The 23,822-nt window shown below is 60.2% G+C and overlaps 2 protein-coding genes across 4 annotated transcripts in view; one reads left to right on the top strand and one right to left on the bottom strand.

Annotated features, from left to right (window-relative positions):
* Positions 1-14,929, top strand: part of CDH23 (cadherin related 23) — a 207,333-nt gene extending 192,404 nt beyond the window's left edge. Inside the window, exons 41-68 of one of the 3 annotated variants that reach the window (XM_054832459.1) lie at positions 391-524; positions 760-969; positions 1,179-1,286; positions 1,832-1,934; positions 2,809-2,934; positions 3,021-3,224; positions 3,456-3,914; positions 4,770-4,886; positions 5,461-5,685; positions 5,769-5,938; positions 6,221-6,358; positions 6,514-6,633; positions 7,080-7,257; positions 8,053-8,264; positions 8,790-8,984; positions 9,306-9,416; positions 9,626-9,755; positions 9,934-10,197; positions 10,320-10,481; positions 10,580-10,836; positions 11,118-11,215; positions 11,316-11,436; positions 11,617-11,696; positions 11,976-12,016; positions 12,349-12,409; positions 12,836-12,965; positions 13,048-13,170; positions 14,263-14,929. In XM_054832459.1, coding sequence (XP_054688434.1) covers positions 391-524; positions 760-969; positions 1,179-1,286; positions 1,832-1,934; positions 2,809-2,934; positions 3,021-3,224; positions 3,456-3,914; positions 4,770-4,886; positions 5,461-5,685; positions 5,769-5,938; positions 6,221-6,358; positions 6,514-6,633; positions 7,080-7,257; positions 8,053-8,264; positions 8,790-8,984; positions 9,306-9,416; positions 9,626-9,755; positions 9,934-10,197; positions 10,320-10,481; positions 10,580-10,836; positions 11,118-11,215; positions 11,316-11,436; positions 11,617-11,696; positions 11,976-12,016; positions 12,349-12,409; positions 12,836-12,965; positions 13,048-13,170; positions 14,263-14,589 — 4,604 coding nt within the window. In that variant the 3' untranslated portion in view covers positions 14,590-14,929. Of the gene's footprint in view, positions 1-390; positions 525-759; positions 970-1,178; positions 1,287-1,831; positions 1,935-2,808; positions 2,935-3,020; positions 3,225-3,455; positions 3,915-4,769; positions 4,887-5,460; positions 5,686-5,768; positions 5,939-6,220; positions 6,359-6,513; positions 6,634-7,079; positions 7,258-8,052; positions 8,265-8,789; positions 8,985-9,305; positions 9,417-9,625; positions 9,756-9,933; positions 10,198-10,319; positions 10,482-10,579; positions 10,837-11,117; positions 11,216-11,315; positions 11,438-11,616; positions 11,697-11,975; positions 12,017-12,348; positions 12,410-12,835; positions 12,966-13,047; positions 13,171-14,262 lie in introns of those variants that run through there. The other 2 variants (XM_054832454.1, XM_054832457.1) reach the window with 2 other exon arrangements.
* Positions 14,930-15,715: 786 nt separating this feature from the next.
* Positions 15,716-23,615, bottom strand: LOC129208932 (prosaposin-like). The gene is made up of 15 exons (XM_054832467.1): positions 23,517-23,615; positions 20,104-20,228; positions 19,683-19,757; positions 19,461-19,586; positions 19,181-19,375; positions 18,719-18,862; positions 18,500-18,556; positions 18,235-18,243; positions 18,006-18,113; positions 17,697-17,783; positions 17,395-17,578; positions 17,144-17,313; positions 16,976-17,056; positions 16,705-16,812; positions 15,716-16,614 (listed from the first exon to the last, which is right to left on the bottom strand). Exons 1-15 carry the CDS (start codon positions 23,575-23,577, stop codon positions 16,579-16,581), a joined length of 1,566 nt encoding a protein of 521 aa, XP_054688442.1. The 5' UTR covers positions 23,578-23,615; the 3' UTR covers positions 15,716-16,578.
* Between the last annotated feature and the right edge of the window lie 207 nt (positions 23,616-23,822).

Raw genomic sequence — 23,822 nt, 5'->3', positions numbered from 1 at the left:
AGCTTTTCCAGAACGAGCAGGACGCAGCCCCTCGGCTCAGGGCTGGGGGGGGTCCATGCCGTGTAGCCCACCCTGCTCTGGCCATCATGGGGCACGGGCAGGTGCTTGGGGGGGGCTGTTGGCACGTTCAGAAAGGCCCAGCCAAGGGGCACGGGCACCTCTTATTTGGCCATTCAACCCATGCCCTGCTCCTGCTGGTACCTGGGGGTGCATCCAGGAGAGACACCAGCTGCCCACAGTCCTCCCGTGTCTGCACTAATGGGGCGTGGGGGCTGTCGTCCCCAAACTCGCCATGGTGCCTGTCCCCCGGTCCAAAACAAGCCATCCCCCTGGGGAGCCGGGCCATTCGCAGCAGCACGGCACGAGCCAGGGCCCTGCTGTCTCTGGCAGGGGAGTTTGTGATCTCCCCGGTGGAAGGGGAGCTGCGGGTGCGGAAGGATGCTGAGCTGGACCGCGAGAACATCCCCTTCTACAACCTCACCATCGCCGCCCAGGACCGGGGGGTGCCCCCCCTCAGCTCCACGGTGAGTCCCCCGGGGCAGCGGGGGGGGCTGTGGGGTGCCATCCCCCATCCCCAGCTGCTTCCTCGGGGGTCTCCTCCCCTCCTCCTCCTTACCCGTGTCCCTGGGGCTTTCCTCCCCCAGACTGTAGTGGGCTGAGTGGGGAAGCCCACCTCTAGCCCAGGGGGGGGGCCAAAAAAAAAGGATGTGAGGGATGGAAATAGTTGCTACGTGCCCTCACCGCTTCTCTCCCTGGCAGATGCTGGTGGGTGTCCGTGTGCTGGACATCAATGACAATGACCCCGTGCTCCTCAACCTCCCGATGAACCTCACCCTCAGTGAGAACGCCCCCGTCTCCAGCTTCGTCACCCGCGTCCTCGCTCGGGATGCAGACAAGGGGCCGAACGCCCTCCTGACCTTCGACATAACATCGGGCAACACGGAGAATGCCTTCTACATCAACAGCACCGTATGGCCCTGGGGATCGCGGCCTCCCCACACCGGGAGGGTGGGATGCGGAGGGTGGGCACCCCTGGCCCAGGAGCCCTGCCTTCCCCAGGCACCCATGGGTGCCATCTGACATGCTGCCCTCCCTCACACTGCCCTGGCAGGAGATGCCCCAGGGGAAGCGTGTCTCATCCCTTGTACCTATTTATTTTCTCCCTTTTTTCTCGGTAGAGCGGCATCGTCTACGTAAACCGCCCGCTGGACAGGGAGCGAGTGGCAGAGTACAGGCTGACCATCACGGTGAAGGACAACCCCGAGAACATACGCAATGCCAGGCGGGTAATTACAGACACTGCCGGGGCCTCCAGCGGCGCAGGCGGCAGGGTGGGTGGGAGAAGGGGTTCCTGCCACGGCCAGAAACAGGCGGTGCATTTACCCACAGCATTTCCAGTCACAGCCGCGTCCCCCAAAAGCATCTGGGGGCCACAAGGAGGGGGCTGCAACCCCTTTCCCACCAGAGAACAGTACCAGTAGTATTTAGGGCAAGTCCAGCATCTCATGTTGACTCCGTGCAACAGCAGTAGATGTCAAGGACGGTGGGACAAAGTTGGGCTGGAGAATGGGACAACAACAATGACACTGGAGCATCCTTTGGCCCTGCCAAGATGTCCCACACATCACCCTTCAGGGTGCGGGCTGGAAAGGGATACCCAGCTGTGGGTGAGGGTACCTGCAGACCCTCCAGGGTGGTCCAGGGAGCACAGCACCATGGTTGCACAGAGCTCCAGCTTTGACCAGCACCAAGCTGGAGGTGGGAGAGGTGGGAAGTGAGCTCGAGGAAAGGACGTTGCAGTCATCGCCCTCTTGTCCCCATTTTCCTGTAGGATTTTGACCTGCTAGTCATTTCCATAGCGGATGAGAACGACAACCGCCCCCTCTTCACCCAGAGCTCCTACCAGGCTGAGGTGATGGAGAACTTGCCCCCGGGTAGGTCCCTCTTTGCTCCCTTATGTGGCTCCTGGAGCCTCCCTTTGGGGCCGGGCAAGGGAAGGTGTCACCTGGCCGTTATGGAGGAGACACGATGCTGAGCAGGGAAAGGCTGCAGGTTAGTGGGACAGGGATGCTGAGTATGAGGGGCTCCTGCCAACCGCCTGGGGAGGTCAGCCTTGAGGACGCCATGGCTTTGGTCCACGCTGCTGGTGGAAATCCTTCCTGGCACAGGTCAGGCACAACCTTCCGAGAAGTCAGTCCCATCTGGGAATTGTTCAGCTGCAGACAGCAAGACGTGCCCATGGGCTGAGCCAAACCCTGGGGGCAGCCTTGCGGGCACCAACTTGCCCAGTGTCCCTGCAGGGGATGGGATGCATCACCAGCACCTGGAGCCACCTTGCTCCAGGGATTAGAGATAAAACAGTCCATCCAGCCTGTCCAGGTAGACATTTCCCAGCCAAAGAGCTAGAAATTTTTTTTTTTTTTTTTTTTGGCTTCTTGCCATTTAAATTGCTCCCTACTCCAAGACCTCAGGTACCTCCCCATCCCACCATCGAGGGACACCCCAGGCGAAGGGTTTGGGTGCCTCCAGGTGGTACCCTCAGCTGCAGAGTGCTGGTGCCACCCGTCTGATGGATGTGTCTGTCTGTTTGTTTTTAGCCGGACGTCCCACCACCTCGCCTGGGCCTCGCGAGTCGGTCTGCAAGGCTGCAGCAGCCACCCCCCCCGCCGCCTCATGCCCTGCGAGGCCCCGCTCTGTCACCTTCTCCATCCATTCATTGCCGTCCCTCATGCGTCACCGGGGTGGGGGGGGTGGGGGGGCTCTGCGGGGGGGGTCACGATCCTCCCTAACCCTTGTCATCCCATCCAGGGACTCCAGTCACAGTGCTCAATGGACCCATCCTAGCTCTGGACGCTGACCAGGGCAGCAATGCCGTGGTGACCTACCAGCTCCTACAGGCATCCCTGGACCTCTTTGTTATCGACAACAGGACAGGTGGGGTGGCTCAGCAGGTCCCCGTCCCCAGCTTAGGGCCACCAGGCAGCTGTGGGGTCTGTCACCAGGCTTTTCCCCTTCTCCAGGTGTCATTTTGGTGAAGCCCAGCGCCGTGATAGACAGAGAGGCTTTCCCGGACCCTCACCTGGAGTACATGCTGGTGGCTCGTGATGTGGGGGGGCTGAACAGCACCGCCAGCCTGGTGGTGACCATCCTGGATGACAATGACAACCGCCCTGTCTTCCAGCCAGCATCCATCACGGTGTGGCTGCGGGAAAACAGCCCCCCAGGTCAGGAGAGGGTCGGGACTGGATGTGAGGGTGGGCAATGGGGAGACCTGGGTGTGCCCCTGGGACTGTGAAGATCCAGCTCCCGGTGTTAGTGCTGGCCAGGATGGAGTTGAAAGGAAAATTTGGGAGTTTGGGCTGCCCACGTTGCTTGACGGTACTTGCCTTGGGACTGGGTTCTTGTTGCCGCTGCCCTCCAACCCTCGCTTGAGAGGGCTGTGTCCCCCTTTCCAGGCTTCTCCGTCCTCCAGGTGACGGCCACGGATGCTGACAGCGGCCTCAACCAGCAGCTGGATTACCGGATCGAGGGCGGTGGCCAGGACAGGTTCCTGATCGACGCCGCCACGGGGGTGATCCGTGTGGCCAACATCAGCATCGACCGGGAGGAGCGAGATGCCTACCGCCTGACGGTGGTGGCCGTGGACCAGGGCACGCCGGCGCTCTCAGGCACCGCCACCGTCAGCCTCTTCATCGATGACATCAACGACTGCCGTCCCGAGTTCATCAACCCCATCCAGACGGTCAGCATCCCCGAGTCAGCCGCTCCTGGCACCGTGGTGGCTGAGATGACCGCCATTGACCGGGACCTCCACCCCCGCCTGGAGTACTACCTGCTGGAGATCGTGGCCCGTGACGACACGGACGCGTTGGTGCCTGACCAGCAAGGAGCATTCGTGGTGGATTTTAGGACAGGTAGGAGAGCGGGAAGGGCGGCGCGGATCCCTCTCCTCGCTTCTGCTTCTTCTTCTTCTTCTTCTCTGCCTGGAGGTAGGTGTCCAAGGCATGGGGAGATGATGCTCCACTCCTGCCTCCCCACTTTCCTGTTCCAGCTGCCCTGTCTTCTCTTTCCCTATCCAACTGACTCAACTAACCCTTTTCTTTCCTTTTCGGCTCTCGGCCCCCCAGGTTTGTCTCTGTGTCTGTGCTCATTTCTGTCTCCGCACCATCCATCACCTCCCCCCATCTCACCCATCACCGTCGCAGGTGGCTCCGTTGTGGGCTGGGGGCTGCTCAGCCTTGGCAGACCGGACGCGGGCACCCTTGCGGGGGGGGGTGCAGGGGGGGCAACTCTGGGGTAAGTGCGGGAAAAGAGGGCCAGGAGCTCCCCACATCTATTTTGGAAGCACAGAGCTGATCCAGGAAAGAAAAGCACCTTTGTTGGAAAGGATACGGGACAAGACTCTCAAAGACGCCCGGACGCTGAGCTAAGGAGGATGGGGTCGTGCAGGGGAGCAGCAGCAGTTGCTCCCAAACCCCTCTCGTGTGCACAACCCAAACCCTTGCCCCGGCTGAGGCAGTGTGAGACCCAGTCAGCTGGGCAGAGCGGAGCAGGCAGGAAGGCAGGAGGTGAAGAGCAGGGGGAGAGAGAGAGAGATCGTCTCCTCCCATAGCTATCGAGTGTTTTCCCCGTTTAGCCTTTGGGGAGAGGCAGGGGGGCAAGCGCAGCAGAGGGTGCAGCAGTCGGCGGGTGCAGACCGGTGTGCCGAGGGTCCTCAGTGCGGGGGGCACAGGCACAGCCTGTGACTCCCATCTTTTTGGGGTTCCCAGGAGCTGTGCAGATCAAAACCCCCCTCAACCGGGAACTGGTGGCCACCTACGAGGTCACCATCTCCGTCCATGACAATGCCAGCGAAGTCATCGACCGCTCGGTCAGCGTGCCCAACGGTAAGCGTGGGCTCCTGCCAGGCGGCGTGGGGCCAGGGCTGGCAGCTGCCGGGGGCTGGCACAGCCTTTCCCAGGCACCAGCGCGGCTTCTGGATAGCCAGCAGCTCTCCCACCTCCCTCTCCATCCTGACCAGCAACATATCCAGCAGGAGTAGTCCTGGACCAGCTCCCAGCAGGTTCAGGTTCTGCTCTGACCCCTTAGCAAACAGCCCAAACATCCCAGGGCTGCACTGGGGATGGAGAGGACCATGTGCCCATAATGCACCATGGGAGACACCCGTTAGCATCCCAGCCCTTCTTGCCACCCTGCTCCTGGTAAATCCAGGCCCATGTGTGAGAAGGCACACACAGATCAGGAGTAGGTCTGAAGCAGGTGAGACTGTCCCACAGTCTGCTCAGGGCAAAGCGGCTTTGCTGAATAGTGCCGTTTTTCTTGATGAACCAGCTCCATTTAGTTGGCTTTCCTGGAGTTTCATGCTGGTACCTTTACAACCCTGCTTTCTCCCATCCTTCCTTCCCTTCTCCTTCTCACTTGTCCTCTTCCTCTTCTCTTCCCCTGTGGTCCCCACCACAGCCAAGCTGACAGTCAACGTCTTGGATGTCAATGACAACACGCCCCGCTTCCGCCCCTTCGGGGTCACCTATTTCACCGAGAGGATCCTGGAGGGAGCCACGCGGGGCACCACACTCATCTCCATCTCAGCAGTGGACCCAGACAAAGGTGCCAATGGGCAGATTACCTACGAACTGCTGAACCTCTCCCCGGAAGGCTACGCCTGCCTCGAAGATCCATCGGCAGGTCGGTGCCCTGGGGAAGTGGGAGTCTGGAGCAGGTCGGTGGCCTGGGTCAGGTTTCTCATTTCAGGGTCTGTCATCTTCTAGGAAAGGTTGTGGCCAACAGGACAGTGGACTACGAAGAGGTGCAGTGGCTGAACTTCACCATCCGAGCTTCCGACAACGGCTCTCCCCGCAGATCCGCTGAGATCCCTGTATATCTCCAGATAGTGGACATCAATGACAATAATCCTGTTTTCAGCCAACCATCCTATCAGGTGAGCTGGGCTCCCCCACCCAAGTCCATGTGGGGCTGGGCAGTGCATGCCCAGAAAGGACGGGCACAGAGCTGGGGGTTCTCCAGGGACACGTGCTCTTCCCTCTGTCTGTGCTTGAACCATCTGAAGGAGATGCTCAACCCACTGGTGTACTCTTGTGTGAACATCTTGTTCTGGGTCCAGCTGTGCCCACCCCTGGGTGCCGCCCTGCACCCTTGGTTACTGCCCGCTAAAACAGCAAGTGATGCAGCAACTGGTCCTACCTGCTCCCTTTGCTTGCAGAAAGCTGTCTTTGAGGACGTGCCGTTGGGTACGATCATCCTGAGGGTCAAGGCCACGGATGCAGATTCGGGGCGTTTTGCTCTCATCCAGTACAGCCTGGGGGATGGAGAGGGCAAGTTTGGGATAAATCCCAACACGGTAAGGAGCCAACCAAGGCTGGAACAGAGGTGGGAAAGGGAGGGGAGGCTGAGCTGGTCCCACCTTGTGTCTTGCTCCCACATCTCACCTTCTGCCCCTTCTCGAGTACCAGCTCTGCCAGACAAGATCCACCTGAAGGTCTCTGTGTGCTGCAGGGTGACATCTACATCCTGTCAGCCCTGGACCGGGAGAAGAAGGATCACTACACACTGACAGCCGTGGCCAGGGATAACCCCGGGGATGTCTCCAGTAACCGTCGGGAGAACTCTGTGCAGGTAGGGCTCTCCTCCTCCCACCACCCCTCGTTTGGTGGTCCCTGGGGCAAGAAGGTGTTAAACCTCAGGCTTTCCTCTGCAGCAGGCTTGCTGGTGGCTCTGGGGAGGAATTAGGCAGAAGGAAGAGCAGATGTCCCCAGTGGCTGTGGGGTGGACGGTGCAGGGGGCTTTGTGTCGTGGGGACGGCGCGTCGGCAGGAGGGGACGGAGCAGGGGGGCAGGGGAGGGCAATGCTATTGTCTGCAAGTGCTCCGGCGTGAATGGGTGCCCCGGCCGCGGCAGCCCCCATTGTTGGAGGCAGGAATTGGGCTAGCAGAGCTAAACGAATAGCAGGAAGGGCACCGCGCTCCTGCAGCAGAGCCGCGGGTCACGGCAGGGGTACAGCCACCGAGGGCTGCCCAGCTGTCTCCAGCCTCACGTCACCCAGCCGGCTGTGCTTTGACGAAGGTGCTGATCACAGTCCTGGACATCAATGACTTCAGACCACAGTTCAGCAAGAGCCAGTTCAGCACCAGCGTCTACGAGAACGAGCCAGCGGGGACGTCGGTGATCACTATGACCGCCACCGACCTGGACGAAGGGGACAACGGCATGGTGACCTACAGCATCGAGGGCCCTGGAGCGGGTAGGTGCCGGCCATGGAGGAAGGTTACCATGAGGAGCAATTTGAGGAGATGTAGGGACCAAGCCTACACCCCGTGTCCTGCGGATGATTTGGAGCAAGGTTGTGCATGCACTCCCGGGAGCAATACCAAAAGCAATAGCAAAAGCGTGGAGCTTTCGGTATTGCGCCACAGTTCAGAGTTCCTCATGGCGTGGCATGTTATGACTTTGCCTGCCTTCATCCTGCAGCCCAGCCTTGGCTTATCCTCTTGTCTCCCCCACCCCAGCAGGACTTTCTATGTACACAAGTGTGTCTTGGAGCAAACTCGCCGCACGCTTCAGAGGAAAGCTAAGAAGAGCTAGGAGGTTGTAGGTGGATAGCGATAGTGCCTGAAATCCAGTATATCTCTGCATGCCAAGGAGTAATGGGAACCGAGCAAAAGCCAGCATAAATGTAGAGGGAAATGGCAGAAAGTTCATTTTCCTGACACCCATGGACTTCTCTGACCACTGCCCTGTGCTGGCCGGTGTAGCTGGCCTGGGCAGGAGTAAAACACAGCCGGGGTGGCCTGGAGCAGGGCCCTTGTCATTGCCCAGTGACGGCTTGTCAGCAGCAGGCGGGGATGCTCAGAAATGGCACCCCAAGAGCGTCTGCACCCCGGGCCTCATGCAGTCAGCTCTGCTCCATCACCCCATCACAGAGATTTCCCACCAGTGAGGCGTGTGCTTCAGCTGGTATACTGGTTTCTAATTGTAATTTATCTGGTGCCAAGTGTCCTGAGCCAGAGACGTGGGGTTTTTTTTCTGCCCCCCCCAGAGGCTTTCAAGATCAATAAAGACTCTGGGCTCGTCACATCCCGGCGCCGCTTGCAGTCCTATGAGAGGTTCAACCTGACCGTGGTGGCCACGGACAAGGGGCACCCCCCTCTCTGGGGTACCACCATGCTCCACGTGGAGGTCATCGACATCAATGACAACCGCCCTGTCTTCATCCGCCCACCCAACGGCACCATCCTGCACATCAAGGAGGTAAAAACCCTTGAGAGAGAGTGGGGGTCATGCCATGCCAAGACCTTGCCCTGGAGTGCTCCTGCCTTCCAGTGGCAAAATCCAATCTCCATCTCTACCGGGGATGAAACAAGACCTTGATTTAACACACAGCAAGAAAGTTTGGGTCATGGGGCTGGACGTCAACAACAGCCCCTCTCCGTACGTGAGAGCGGGGACGCTGGCGCAGCTTTGGGGAACAGAAACCCCAGCAGCACGCAAAATAAGGAAACGGGCATGCCAAGCCTGCTTATAAACAAGGGCTGAAACACTGACATTTAAGATGATTCTCCTTTCTGGGAAGCCAGGCTTGGCCCAGACAGTCCCCAGCGTGCACGTGGAGCAACTACCCCACCAAAGGGAATTATGGCTCTGTGTCACCAGCTCCCAGTTGGTTTTTGGGCAGCCGGAGCTTGCTGACCCTGAAACAAAGTGTTTTGGAGGGGCAGGGGGAGCAGGAGGCTTGCGTGCAATGCTGGGACTGAGGGGCTGTGCGTGTGCAAGCAGGAGATCCCCCTGCGGTCCAACGTCTACGAGGTCTACGCCATGGACAAAGACGAGGGCCTCAACGGAGCGGTGCTCTACAACCTGCTGAAAACCGGGGCGGGGAACAAAGACTGGGAGTATTTCAGCATCGACTCGGTCAGCGGGCTGATCCAGACAGCCATGCGGCTGGACCGGGAGAAGCAGGCGGTATACAACGTGAGCCAGGCAGCAGCGCGCCCGCGGGGTGGCCGGGACGGTCCTCGAGGCTGTGGGTCTAGTGCGGGGCTGGTGGGATGCTAATGACGTGGTGGGGATGGGGTCAGCTGCCGCGGTTGTGGAGATGACACACCTTAGCAGGAACTGGGTGGTTATCAAGTGCCATTGGGGAATTGCAGCCTGGTGGGTCAGCTCCCAATTCCCTGTTAAATCCCCCCACCAAATCCTCCACCACCCAGCCGTCCCCTCTGTCCCTGCCTCAGCGATGTCTCCTGGCCCGCCTGGCTTTGCCCAGGACAGCGCTTTTACCTCTCTCCCCAGCTGATCATCGTGGCCTGTGACCAGGGCCAGCCAGCCTACGAGACCATGCAGCCCCTCCAGGTCGCACTCGATGACATCGATGACAATGAGCCTGTCTTCCTCAGGCCACCTGTAAGGCACCGGGATGAAGGGGACCGAACATGGGGGGGGAGGGGGTGTGTGCAGGGATGGGGATGCTGGTGAGCATGTGTGATGGAGCCGAGCATCGCTGCGGCAGGGAGCATGATGGGATTTGTCCACTTTTAGTCTTTCAAAGCAAAAAAAACCAACAAAACCACCTCAATGCTCATAACCCTCCCTTCTCCTGGGTTCTCCGTCAGAGGGACAGTCCCCAGTACCAGGCGCTCTCCGTCCCTGAGCACTCGCGGCCAGGCACCGTGGTGGGGAACATCACCGGGGCAGTGGACGCAGATGAGGGCTCCAACGCCATCGTCTACTACTTCATAGCAGGTGGGTACAGAGCGGGGAGGGGATGGGCAGCTCTGCATCCCCCCACACATCCCTCGCCAAGGGTTTGAGTCCCTCCCGTCATCTCCTCGCTGCCTTACTACCCTGGCAACGGGTGAGGTGGCATTTCAGAAGTGGCAAGCCCAAAGGGGACTAATTGGGGTCCCCTTTCTGCACCCAGCTGGGAACCGAGAAAGCAACTTCCAGCTGAGCCGGGAGGGCAAGCTGCAGGTCTTGCGAGACCTGGACCGGGAGAAGGAGCCGTACTACTCCATCATTGTCAAAGCATCCAGCCAGAGGAACTGGTCCCCTCCCCGGGGCCAGCGGGCGGGCAGAGCCCAGCCCTGGGACCTCAGCGGGGACCTGACCCTTCAGGAGGTGCGGATCTTCCTGGACGACATCAATGATCAGTCCCCTCAGTTCACCAAGTCAGAGTACACGGCGGGTAAGGGGTGTCGGCGGCTGGGGCTACCCGGAGCCAGAGATGCTCCGAGGAAAGTCCAGCCCGGGGGAGGGATTGCAAGAGCCAGCCCAGCCCCAGGTCTCTGTCCCATTTCTCTCTCAAAGGGGTTGCCACCGACGCCAAGGTGGGATCGGAGCTGATTAGGGTGGTCGCGGTGGATGCCGACGTGGGCAATAACAGCCTGGTCCTGTACAACATCTTGGGCATCCGCTACATCAAGCAGCACTCCAATGACTCTGAGGAGGTGGCCAACATCTTCAGCATCGGTGTGTACCCTGCATGCTGCAGGAGCACGGTGCCATGGCCAAAGATGTACCCATGGCCAGGGTCAATAATCCTGGGCTTGTGACCGTCCTTCCCCCAGGAACCCTTGATGGGATCCTGCGAACCTTCGACCTCTTCACTGCCTACAACCCTGGCTATTTCGTGGTGGACATCATGGCTTCTGACCTGGTGGGCCACAACGACACAGCCATTGTGGGGATTTACATCCTGCGGGATGACCAGCGCGTCAAAATCATCATCAATGAGATCCCAGACAAGGTCAGGCAGTTTGAGGAGGAGTTCATCAGCCTGCTCTCCAACATCACGGGTGCCATCGTCAACACGGATGATGTGCAGGTAACCATCCACCTTTGAGGTTGCTTCGAGGGGTAGGTAGCCTTCCACATGCTGCTTGGGAGGTCTGCTTTAAGGGTGTCCTGTCTGTACAAACCATAGACACCCCTGAGCTCTAAAGGTGATGGATATACCCCAGAGTGGGGTGTATTGAAGGGGTCCAGACCGACCCCATGCCAGACTTCAGGGTGTCTTGCCAGGCAAGTGTACCTTGGGGCACGCTCGGGAGATGCCCTGGGAGGAGACACCTCTTCCACACTGCAGACCTTGCTGTCTCTCCCCAGTTCCATGTTGACAAGAAAGGTCGGGTGAACTTTGCACAGACGGAGCTGCTGATCCACGTGGTGAACAGGGAGACCAACCGCATCCTGGACGTGGAGCGGTATGCCACCTGGCCCATCACCCAGCCCAGCGTCTGGCCCGTTGAGTCCTCTGGGAGCCTCATTAATGTCAGGATGCCCAAACATCCCTTCTCTTCCCAGGGTGATTCAGATGATAGATGAAAACAAGGAGCAGCTGAGGAACCTCTTCAGGAACTACAATGTGCTGGACGTGCAGCCCGCCATCACCGCCCGGGCCCCAGATGACCTCTCGGCTCTGCAGGTAATGGTCCAGCTGGGGCTGGAGATGGTCACTGCTTGCAGGTGGGGTGACGTCCCTTCCCCTCCTCCATGGCCCTCCATGGCCTGGAGTGAGGTTTCACCCAAATAATTTCGGATGGGTGGCCACCGCCGGCTGCTGGCTCAGTGCTAGAGGTTGTCGCTACCCCTCTGTCTCTCCCAGATGGCGATCATCGTGCTGGCCGTCCTGCTCTTCCTGGCTGCCATGCTCTTCATCCTCATGAACTGGTACTACCGGACAGTGTGAGTAACGCTTGGGCCAGGGGACCCGCGTGGCAGTGCCAGCAAGCAAAGGAGGGCATCAGCGTCCTACAGCCTACAGTGGTGGGGCTCAGCCTGGGCTCAGATACTGCCCCTCTTCCCCCAAAATATCATTGTTTTAATGACATTGCCTCTCCCCGCCAAGCTCACTGTCCTTATAGCTGCGGGAGCTGTTTGCAGGGTTATTGTGAACCTGCGTCCCCCTCTCCTTTCGAGCATCTTCCGTATTTCCTTCCCTGACTTGCTGTATTTCTTTCGCAGGCACAAGAGGAAATTGAAAGCCATAGTGGCTGGCTCCACCGGTGAGCAGTGTTTGGGGTTTTCCAGCTGCGTGAGAAGGCAGGGTGCATGAGCAGCACGGAGGGGGTACACGGGGAGATGCGGGGGATGTTAGCGGGCTGTAAATCGCAAGCGAGCCTGCCCAGCAAGGCGCAATGGTGGGAGGTTTGTCTCAGCACCCAGGCTCCGCGTTATCAGCCCCATGCCTGGTGTGTTTCTTATGTCACTGGTGCCTTTTCAGTCACCGAGTTTCCCTCCCCGATAAAGAAGTGCCACCCCGTGCCTGTGGCCAGGCTGGTTTGCTGCTCAGCCCACCGGCGTGCCGCCCTGTAACCCCTGCCCCTGCCTTCTGCAGGTAACAGAGGCTTCATGGACATCATGGACATGCCAAACACCAACAAGTATTCCTTCGATGGGTGAGTTCTCCCCTCCCCGGTTTGCTACCTTGTGGGACCGCGGGCTGCTCCCAAGAGAGGGACGCCTGGGTTTTGGAGCCGGGGTGCGCAGGAGGTGGAGATGTGACGCCTCTGTGCTCTGCGGAGGGCTGCAGCCGGGCATGCCGTGCAGGGCACGACTCTGGCCCTGGCACACGTGCTTGCCTCTGAGGGCTTTCAAAGCCAAAAGACCTTGTGCCTTCTCCTGTGACTCCATCTCTGCCGATACGTGGGGCAAGCGGAGATGACGGGCTGGTACCAACACACGTCTGGATTCAGAGCAGCCAATTTCATGTCTGCACAGGGCAGGAGGAGGCGGTGCAACCTCAGCATCCCAGCTCTGGGTGGGGTTAGGGATGCTGCTGGGCTCTTTCCTTGTGCTGAGGGCTGCTCCTCTGCCCCGGGCAGGGCCAACCCGGTGTGGCTGGACCCCTTCTGCCGGAACATGGAGCTGGCGGCGCAGGCGGAGCATGAGGATGACCTGCCAGAGAACCTGAGCGAGATCACCGACCTCTGGAACAGCCCTGCCCGCACCCATGTGAGCCACGGCCCCTGCCGAGATACCTCCTCCCCGCGCCCGACGCCCGCGCCGCCTCCTCAGCCTCTCTCCTCTTCCGCAGGGGACCTTCGGGAGAGAGCCCTCCGCGGCCAAGCCCGAGGACGACCGCTACCTGCGGGCAGCCATCCAGGAGTACGACAACATTGCCAAGCTGGGGCAGATCATGCGGGAGGGACCCATCAAGGTGAGTGATGAGTGCGGGCATCTTCCACCAAGGGGTCTTCTCCTACCGCTCTGGCTTCCAGGTTCATGGCTGCGGCGCCAGAGGGTGATATCGCTCCAAAAAACGCTGGGATGAGGCCAGCCTCCCTCCAACCAAACCATCTCCCTTGGGTAACCCATCATCTCTCCCCCTCCGCCCAGGGCTCTCTCTTGAAGGTGGTCCTGGATGATTACATGCGCTTGAAAAAACTCTTTGCCCAGCGGATGGTGCATAAGGCCACCGCCAGTCAGGGGGACCGCTCCTCGGTCTCAGAGGTAGACGGGGTGTGCGTGGGCGTGGGGAGATGCTTGCCGTGCCCTCTGGGATGCAGTGTGTCTTCCCGGCCCCGCAGGCTGCAGTCGCTCCCCACGGCCGCGGTCCCTGTCGCCTGGTGGTCCCCCCATTCTCTGCTTGGCCAAAATGAGCCAGATTCTGGTTTTCCACTCCCTCCCTTGGTCTCTCCCACCTTCTTTGTGCTCTGTCCGTCACCTCCCCAACTCCCCACAAAGGTGCAGCCACTCCCCCGGGGCTGGCCAAGAAGCTGTTGGTCCCTGCACACATGTGGGGACATCTTCCCTCCCCTCTGTTCCTCTCAGCTTATCAAGCCAGCAGGTTTTTGAGGCAAAAAGGCTGAGATGGAGGGTTTTGGTGCAGGAGGGCTGCTGTGGGGAGAAGCAACTTCTCCTGCAGCCTTCCCCCTCTTCACGGGGGGCAAAATGTGGGGCAAACAGAGCAGAGGAGAGCCGTGGGATGGGAGACACCTATCCCTCCTCATCCTTATCCCCCTCTAGTCCCCCCTCGACTCCTTTCCTTGTCTGCCTCCTCCCCCACGACCCTCATACAACCCCAAATCCCAGCCCGAGTGGTCCAAACTCCTCCTGGGCCGCTGCGGGGGCTGCTGCCAGACCCACCGCCCTGGGGCACCCACCTGACGAGCGAGTGATCTGGCTGGAGATCATCATCGTGCTGGTGATCCTCATCGCCACGCTTGGAGGTTGCTTCAGAAGAGGAGGGTCCCACCAGGATCTGCTCTGGCCGTGGTGGTGATTCCCCCTCTCTGTGGACCTTTTGCAGCTGATCCAGAAGGAGCTGGAGGAGGAGGAGGAGGAGCGCAGCCCCAGCCAGGGCAGCCTCCGCTTCCGACACAAGCAGCCAGTGGAGCTGAAAGGTCCCGACGGCATCCACGTGGTGCACGGCAGCACGGGCACGCTGCTCGCCTCCGACCTCAACAGCCTGCCCGAGGATGACCAGAAAGTGCTGGGTCGCTCGCTGGAGACTCTGACCGCCGACTGCGGGGGCTACAGCGACCACAACGCCCGCACCGAGTCGGCCAAGTCCACCCCCCTGCATAAGATGCGGGAGGTGATCATGGAGAGCCCGCTGGAGATCACCGAGTTATGACGAGCGGTGGCGGTGGTGGTGGTGCTCCTCTAGGCAAGCCGGGGCCGGCGGGGACCAAGAACGGACCAGGGGGACCGTGGCGGGGGCCAGGGGCACCCCGAGACCGGCGCTCGGCTCCCCCTTCCCCTGCAGAAGGAGTCCAGGCCAACCGGTGCGGTTCGCTCCAGCAGCCTTGGAGAGCTTGGCCCCGGGAAAGGGCTCTCAGGACCGGTTTGCTTTTACTCACCTGTCATTTATCCATGAAAGCATTAAATTTTTTTTATTTTTCTTATTAAAAAAAAAAAAGTTTTTTTTTTTTAAAAAAGAAAAAAAAAGCTAAACGAATCCAATGAGTCCAGGCTGGACAGGGGGGGGGGGGGGGGGGGGGGGGGTGAAGGCACGGTGAAGCGAAGGTGCGGATGATGTCCCACCACAGCATCCCCAGGTGCACGCTGGGGACAAGCAGCCGTCACACCTCGACCACGGGCACGGGGAGAGCCGGGGCAGCGTGGGGAGAGGCCAAATCCCTTTGGCATTTAACGTCACCTTTCCGGCAAGGAAAGACAAAAACAAACGAAAAAAAAAACCCCACAACCACAAAACAAAAACTGAAGACATTTCTCCATTTTGCTGGCTTTACCAAAACATGTTGCGACGTCGAAAAAAGAGAGAGACTGACAATAACTGGGGCTTCTGGATGTGGAGTGCTCGTGCGTGTCTTTTATGCCCTTTTCTTTCCCCTTCTCTCTTGCTTTCGGGTTTGTTCGTTCGGGGGGTTTGTTTCCAATCGTAACCTTGTGGAGAGTTTCGGGCACGGTCTGTTACGGGACTCGGAAATACACTGTCTATGGCTTTGGGTAACCTGTCTGTCGTCCTTCCTCCCCGGCCGCACCGGATTCACCATACCCAAACCGCCTTTTCAAGAGAAAAAAAAACCCCTTTTTTCCCTTAATTCGCCCCTCCATCCATCACCTTCATGAGATGTCGCCCCGGGTCTTGCTGCACCCTAGATTTTGGGGGAAGCATTAAACCTCCCCCAGGTTTGCCCCTCACACACACACACCCTTTGCCACGCCGCCAGCCCCCCCTGCCCCTGCCTGCCCCCCAGAAAAAGGAGAAGGCACACAACCAGCCGGGCTCACGGGAAGAGTTTATTTGCGGCGAGATGCTCCCGGGCACGCTCAGGACCGGGTGCTGCGGGCGTCCCCCCTCCCACGGCAGGGAGGGACGAGCCAGCCCCGCTGCCCCTCGCTGCCGCGGCTGGGTCGGCACAGGACCACCCCCCCCCCGGCGGGGATGTGCGCGTGAAAGGAAACCTTTACCCCCAAACTCAGTCAGATTTTGTTCAGGGGATACTTAAAATACATCTATTTATCTACAGCAATCGGCTGGACACAAAATCAGTGTACTGCAAACGTCATGCAAAGCCGGGCATTGCAGGTAAATTTAATCCACTTTGTTGCTTTAACTGGTGACCAGGGGAAAAAAATATATTGATAAAAAGCCACCCCAATTTGAAGAGGGACCAGCAAAGGGCTGGGCTTGCCAAAAGCCAACGAGACCTGCAGTGCGAGGCTGCTGGTGGCCAGGAGCCGGGGGCGGGGGCCGGCGTTTGGGCAGCAGAAACCATCCCAGCCCACGGGGACGGATCCACGTTGCAGGGTCTGGGCTTTACGTGTGGTTCAGGGTGGGATGGGATGGGGATGGGGATGGGGATGGGATGGCATGGGGTGGTGGGATTTTTGCAATCAGCCTAAGAGACGGCGAGGCTGAATCCCCATTCCTGAAAATACTAACAAGTCCCTTAACCTGATTTGGAAATCCAAGCCCCAGGGGTGGAAAAGGAAGTGGCAGAGGCAGCTGGGGTGCCCCCACAGCCCCGCACCGGGGTGCTGAGGCCGGTGGGCTCCTGCCGTCGCCGTCCGCGGGCGCAGGCGCATCCCAAGGGATGGGGTCCGGGATCCTGAACCAAAACGACGGGGCAAGCCCGGCCGGCCAGGGAGGTGGCTCCTAGTTCCATAGGTGACGCTGGCAGTGCTCGACGGCCTGCGGGAGAGATGGGGAGGGGTGGCGGGGGGGAGGCAGGGACCCCTGACACCCTGCCGACCCAGGGGAGGGGACGCGGCCAACACTTACGTGGCACTCAACCGCCGTGACCATGTTCTTGCACCAGTAGTGCGGGCCCCAGGAGCAGGGGTCCGAGCCCAGGAGATCTTCCTCGGGTGAGTCGCAGGCTCTTATTTTCTGCATCGTAAAGGAAAAGGGTGGGAGAGGGGAAAAAAAAAAAAAAACAAACAACAACCCGTGAGCACCCTGCGACCCCGCTGTCCCCCCCCCCCCCCCAGGCTTGGCCGAAAGATGCCCGTCTGGGTGCAGGGTGCAGCACCCACGGCACGGGGACGCTTACGGTGCAGACGAAGGTGGGGTCCATCATCTGCACGAGGAGCCGCACGGCCGCCGGCTCGTACTGCACCACGAGCGCCTCGCACTGCGAAGGAGAAAGGGGGTGAGCCCGGCAGCGGGGGGCCGGGGGGGTCCCCGCCGGGCTGGGCACTCCCCCCCCACCCCAGCTCACCTTGTCGGTGAGCGGCGTGGGCAGCAGCTCGCAGCCCTTCTCCAGCACGTCGCCCAGCTCCGCCAGCGTCTCGTTCTTCAGCAGCTCGTTATCAAAGTAGGTGATGACGATCTGGCAGACGTTGCAGAAGGCGCCCGCGCCCACCGCCAGCTGCTCCAGCGCCGCAGCCCCTGCGGGACACGGTGCAGGGGGGGGCCCGTTAGCACCCCTCCATCACCCCGTTCCCCGGGGACCCTGCGTCTGGGTCTCACCTCGGTGGGCGTCCCCGCTCCGGGGACAGCAGCGCAGCATGGTGCAGATGGCCGCGGGGTCGGTGGCCTCCAGCAGCATGATGACCACGGCTTTGCCGTAGGAGTCGACGAAGTCCTTACACTGCCCGATGACGCTGTGGGGCAGCATGTAGCACACCTTCTCGATGTCGTTCACCAGTTGCTCCTGCCGGGAGAAAGCAGGCGGAAGGAAACCACCCCCCCGCACTTCTTGCTGCCCCCTTTGGTTTCCCCCCCACCTTTCCCAGCCCCCCCCATCCCCGGAGCGCAGCGGCGGGGCTCACCTCCGTCACGTTGTTCTCCAGGAGGCTCTCGGCCGCCTTCACGGCGAACTGGCACATCTCGCACAGCGGCGTGGTCCCCTCCCCATCCTGCCGGGACAAGGTGATGGGACACACAGCGAGTGTGCGTGTGTGCCCCCCCGCCCCCCCGAAGAGCCCTCCCCATCCCACCCAGCCATCGACCCCTGCGAAAGACATTTCCCACCTTGGAAAAATGGGGATGTTCAAGGAAAAAATAAATGAAAATTAGGCTCCCTCTTCCCAGCGTTTGGATTTTAAGGAGCTTGGGGGGGGGGGGCAGTTCTCGCTTACCCCCAGCATGCTCAGGACCTGCATCACCTTCTCAGTGAGCAGCGTGTGGAGGGGCAGCGCCGAAGCGGAGGAGCAGAGTCCCAGCTGGCCACACAGCTCCATTGGGTCCTGGGCAGAAAGAGACCCCGAAACAGGCAGGTATTACCCCCTGGGAGGATGAGCCTGTGCCCCCCCCACCCCTTCCCCAGGGAGGGCGATTGCAGCCCGTGGAGGCGCGGGTCTCGCTTACCTCAGCCTGCTGCCGGTGGAGGGGCCGGAAAATGGCAAGAAAAAAATGAAAATAAAAAAAGAATTACAGCAGTTGCAAACCAGAGAACGGGATTTAGAAGTTTGTAGGAATATTAAGTAGCAGGTTTAATTAAAAAAAAAAAAAATCCTGGTCGTGTGAGATCAGGGTCCCGCTTTTGCCAACGAGGTCCCCTTGTCTGCGCCATTTGTGCCCCCCCAGCCCCCCCAAGCCCCCAGCAGCCCCGAGGAGCCGCTCTCCCGCTTACCAAGTGCCGGAGCAGCCGGGCGGCCGTGTCCGCGTACTCGGCCAGGTAGCGCTTGCACTGTGCGGGGGAGACACGGCGTCAGTGCCCGAGGAGGGACGACGGACACCCCCCCCGGACTCCCCCCAGCCCTGCTCAAAAGCAAGTGGCGGTGAAAGATGCTCCCGTGCCGCGGCGATGTCGGGGAGGAGGAGGGAACCCCGCGTGATGTGGCACCCTCACCCGCTGTGCCAGGATGGGTGCCAGGCCCTCGCACGCCCACTCGGCGGGGGCCACCAGCACCTGGGCGAAGGCGGCGTTGGTGCCCAGCTCCAGCTGCACGGCCGCCACCAGCTGCAGGCAGTCCTCGCACACCTCCTCCGTCTCCTGCGGGACAACAAAGTCGGTAACCCCCAAAATAAAGCTGACGCGCACCCCCCCTTCCCTCCGAGACTGGATTTGCAGGGCTGGGATTTAAATGCCGGTCACAAGTTTTTTGGCTGGCGTCTCTCTGGTGTCGGTTCCCCCCCCACCCCCCCGGATCCTGCAGTATCCCAGCCCCGAATTGGTGAGACCCCTAGTCAGATACCATTTCGGCTGTGCAGTAATTTTAGCATTTTTGTTTAATTACTGTTAAATAGGTGATGCTTAGGTGATTCTCACCCTCGAGCAGCACCAATGGCATTCGTGCCTGTGCCGTGGTACCTGGGCTTCGCCGTGAGGCAGGTCCTGGGGATGGAGCAGGAGGGGCACGTTGGCGATGAAGGGGGCGACCAGGTCGGTGAAATCCTGAGCGGGGCCCGTGGGGGCCGGTGGCGGCTCTTGAAACTTCAGGGCCCCCGTGGGGCTCTCCCGGGGTTGGCACAGCTTGATGGTCCCGCAAACCACCTTCGGGTCCGACTGGGGGAGCAGAGAGGTGGGGGCTTGGGGCAAGGCATCCCAAACCACGGAGAAAAGCAAACCCAGGGGGTCCCCCGCCAGTTACCAGCACTTGCTTGCCCAGCTGGACGAGGATGAGGATGCCAGTGTCCACCATCCTCTTGCACTTGACGGACCAGTCCTGGAAGGGCAGGTACTGGCATTTCTTATCCAAGAAGAGCCGCAGTTTTTCCTAGGTGAAAAGGGGGGGAGCTCAGGGCTGGGCTGGCCCCGCGATGGAGGTGGGGCACGCCAGCCCCGCGCACCTTCCCCCCCGGCCGCGACCCACCTCGGTGCGGTTGTCCTGCAGGATCTTGCCCACCACGGAGACTGCCACCTGGCACAGGTGACACGGGATCCCCTTCTGCTGAGAGACGGGACGTGTCGGGATGCTGCCACAGCACCCAGACACCCCGCTTGGTCCCCCAAATCCCACCCCTCCACCCCCACCAAGGGGGTCTTGGCAATATCCCAGGGCACCCACTCATTTTTGCCACTCACTCTGCAGACTCCCAGTCCTACATGAACCCCCCCAGTTAAGCAGCCTTACTGGTTTACATGCTGCTGCTTGAGAGCATCAGTGGATGCTCCCTCTGGGTGCCCAGCTTTGGGGTGGCCAGGCTGGGATTCTTGCCCCCAGCACCAGGTTTCGGGGCAGGATGGGCACATCCCTCCATCCCCCCGCACCCCCCCGCTCCCGGTGCAGTTACCCCCAGGGCCTGGTCCCAGACGGTGATCCGGCAGAGCTCCAGCGCCCCACACTTGGCTGCCGTCACCACGTCATGGCACCAGTTCTCCGGCCGCTCGCCGCACTCGTGGAGGGGGCTGGCCCCGGCTGGGGGGGGTGGGAGATGAGACCGTCAGCCCCCGCAGCACCCCGAGACCATCTCCTGCCCCGCTTCAACCCAGCACCCTGACCCCAGCCCTGCGAGCCAAGGGCGATGCTCCTCACTCTCCCACCGTGATTCACCCTGGGCTTTTGCAATGGTGGTGGGGGTTGTGGGGTTGTATAAATGACTTTAAGCCCAGCAAAGGCCGGCTTTGCCAGGCCACCGCGCGCTGCCAGCTTTTCCAACGGGATGTTGTGGCAGCTTTGGGCCAGCGACAAACGCAATGCAAATTTGGAGGATCATCCTCAGCCTCGCAGCACCCTTCATCACACCAGGGAGGTGGCTGCTTATAAAAACAGCAATAAATCTTGCAAAACGAGCAAACCGGGGGTGCCAGCGCTCAGCCCCGCACAGCAACCGGTTAGCCACGCCACAGCTCCCGGCAATGATTGAGCAACTCCATTTTGGGGTGGTTTTCTTTTTTTTTTTTTTTTTTCATTTCCTCCCAACGACAGCATTTTCTCCTGGCTACAAATCCCCAGCGCGGCGGCGGTGGCGGCATCGCCTGCCCGAGCAGTGCGGTGGTGTGGCGCAATGCCGGAGGTTTAATTGCCACCTTGACGTGTCAGGATTCATTTGCAATGGGGTAAGCGTTTATTCCCACTGGGGGCTGCGCCCACCCAGGATGCGGCTGGGGAGGAGGCGGCACAACCCAAACCCTTCGCTGCCCTGCTTCGGCCAGGAGCTGCCCTGGAAAGCTGAGGGCACATGGGGAGCAGCACATGGACAGACGGATGGACAGACCCTGCTGTGTACCCTCTTGCAAGCGGCGTTTCTAACCAAGCACAGCTCCCCCAGAGCATTTGCATCCAGCTTTTACCACCTGGCCCCGGCCATATGATTTTTGTACGGCAGGAATAAAGCCACAGGCAGAAGCTGCTCCTTCCATCCACCCTGCCCTTATCACTCCCCAAAAGCTGGGGTTTTTCTGCATGCCAGATTCCAGCAACACCTTCGGCTCATCCACAGGACGCGTTGGGGCAGAGGCTTGAGGTGTCCGGGGCCACCCCGGCAAGTCCCCAGAGGTGGGGGCTGCGAGGAGGGGGCTCCCGAGCCCCCCACCAGCTCCACCTGCTCCCAAAAACGCTGGCGCAGCTCGGCAGGTGCTGGGTGGTGTTTCAGCCCCGATTACCCCATCAGGCTGACAGCAGCACCAGGGCAGGAGCGAGCCCTGGGGCAGGGCGAGTCCCCCCCGGTTTCCCATGCACAGCTTCCCACACACCTTTCCAGCAGCGCAATGTCACGGTCACCGCATCAGCTGTGAGATATATATTTATTTTTTTTTAACCCTGGCGCAAGCATCAGGGCAAACAGGAATAGCGAGTCAGGAGAAGCATTAAGGGGTAGCACAAAACAAAAAAAAAAAAAAAGAAAAAAAAGAGGAAAGGGGAGGCAACAACCCACAGCTTGTTTCCTGCCTGACCCACAGACACAAGCATCTTGCAGCCCCATGCTGAAGACCACACCAGTGGTGTAAGGATGCCGCCAGCAACAGCATGGGGGGGATTTCGCTGATCTGAAGGGTCTCAGCTCAGCGCTTACTCCTTGCTCTGCTCAAGCTGAAACTCAGGCAACAAGTGCTGGGCCAGAAAAATAATTAATAACCATAACAACACCCATCTGCTGAGAACAGAGGGAGCTTCCCCAGGTGGAAAGCATCGCCATGGGGCAAGCAACCGGAGCAACCAGTGCCCCATGAGCTCTCTTCCACATTTCAAGGCCCTGCCAGAGCCTCCTGGTGCTGACCAGCACCCAGGCAGCACGACATCAGGCAATACTGATGTCTGCAAAGCCCCGGCACGGAGCACGGGACAAGGCAGGGATGCTCCCGTGCCACCCCGGTGGCCCCAGGCCAGCGGGCACTGCCTGATCCCCCCAACGGCCAGGCCCTGGGGTGCAGCGAGCTTTGCTCAGGGGAGATCCAGCACCGAGTTCCAGATCTGGCAGGGCTGTGCCAGCATTACGCGGAGCCCCGGAGCGTGCCGGCCAAGCCGGGAGAGCCTGGAGAGCAGGTTGTGACGTAAACCATGGGGGTGGTGGCATGGGCCCTGGCGCCCCAGTTCCCGGCTGGGCGCACGCCCCTGTTATGGCAAAAACCATAAATAAACTCTTCCCAGCATCAAAATCCTTCTCGAAGGTGCGCAGCGGCCCCTGATCCTGCAGCCCCCCTGCAGCCACGCCATGCAGCCACGCTGCTGCTGCAAGAGCGGCTGCCAGCTTCCAGGGCAGGCGTGGCCCAAAGGACGGACGTGGCGAGCACGGGTGAACTTTCCTGCTCTGCCTGTTGCTGGCTGGAGCACCTCGGCACGTCCCGCCACGCGTGCGCGGGCACGACTCCGTCACCGCAAAGCCGGTGCCTGGGCAGGTCATGGCGGAGGAGCCCAATGGGCCGAGCCTGGGGTAAAAAAAAGCCTGCAAAAGAGTGCAAAAGGGGCTCTTCCCTCTAAAAGGGTTTTTTTGCCTACAACAGCAGGGATCTGCAACTTCCCTGGTGAAATTTCCCCTGGAATAACCAATTTCCCCTTGAGCAAAGCCCAGGGGTGGGAAACGGGCTCTTCCCAACCTGTTCCGTGGGGATGAGCCAGGTATCACCCTCTCCCTCCCATGGCGGGGATACCTAGGGGACAGCAGCATAAGCTCATCCCCAGGAAGATTTGCTCACAGATACCCAAAGCCCCGGCGATGAGAGGTCTCCAAAGGTCCACAGCGCTTCAGCACTGCACCCCAGCAGCCTACCCGGAGCTCAGCACGTCACGACAGAGGTGGCTTCCTGCCTCCTGCCCCTTGTACGTGACACCATGGTCACTCCCTTGTGCAAGGACAACAGAGGGGTTGTCCCCAGATCACACGCACGCAGCCAGGTCCCGACGCCGAGGGTGGCAGACAAGGCAGCCCTCTCCCACCTCGCTGCCGAGACGCCCCATCAACTGGCCTCCCTTTTTTCCATACCCCGGCAAAACACCAGCTCCATCTGAATCCATGCTGTCTGGAGAAAGGAGGGAGTAAACTACTTTTTGCCACGACATCATCTTTAAGGGCGGAAGTCACAACGCTCGCATCCGGGTGGGCAAGAAGCAAAGCCTGCCCCAGCTCTCCTCTGGGCTAACTCCACTGCCACACAGGGAGGAGGAAACACGCTACGGAGCTCAACCATTATAGCTGGGAATAGTTTTGGGGTTCAGAAGGATTTTCTGGGCTCTCCTCGAGTCCTACCACCCCAGGCCTGGCCTTACCTTGGTAGGAGCCCAGGCACACAGAAAGGATCAGCACCCAGCCACTCCATTTGCTCTCCATGCCGTTCCTAAGATAGTTCCTCAGTGGCTGGTTCCTCTCCTGCGCTGCTCCCAGACTGAGGAATCTTGGATGGGTTGGGAGAAGCAGTGAGAACCCACACCTACGCAGGGTAATTACCACACCCCTCTCCTTATGCCTTGATTATAAAATCATCACCAGCCTGCAAGTGGAGGGAGGGACCAGAGCCAGGCAGGTATTCCCGGGAAGTCAAAACCAGCCCAGAACCTGCTGCTCTACACCAACCT

The sequence above is a fragment of the Grus americana genome, chromosome 7 (assembly GCF_028858705.1).
Source record: "Grus americana isolate bGruAme1 chromosome 7, bGruAme1.mat, whole genome shotgun sequence".
NCBI lineage: Eukaryota > Metazoa > Chordata > Aves > Gruiformes > Gruidae > Grus > Grus americana.
This window is presented reverse-complemented; position numbering and strand designations above follow the sequence as displayed.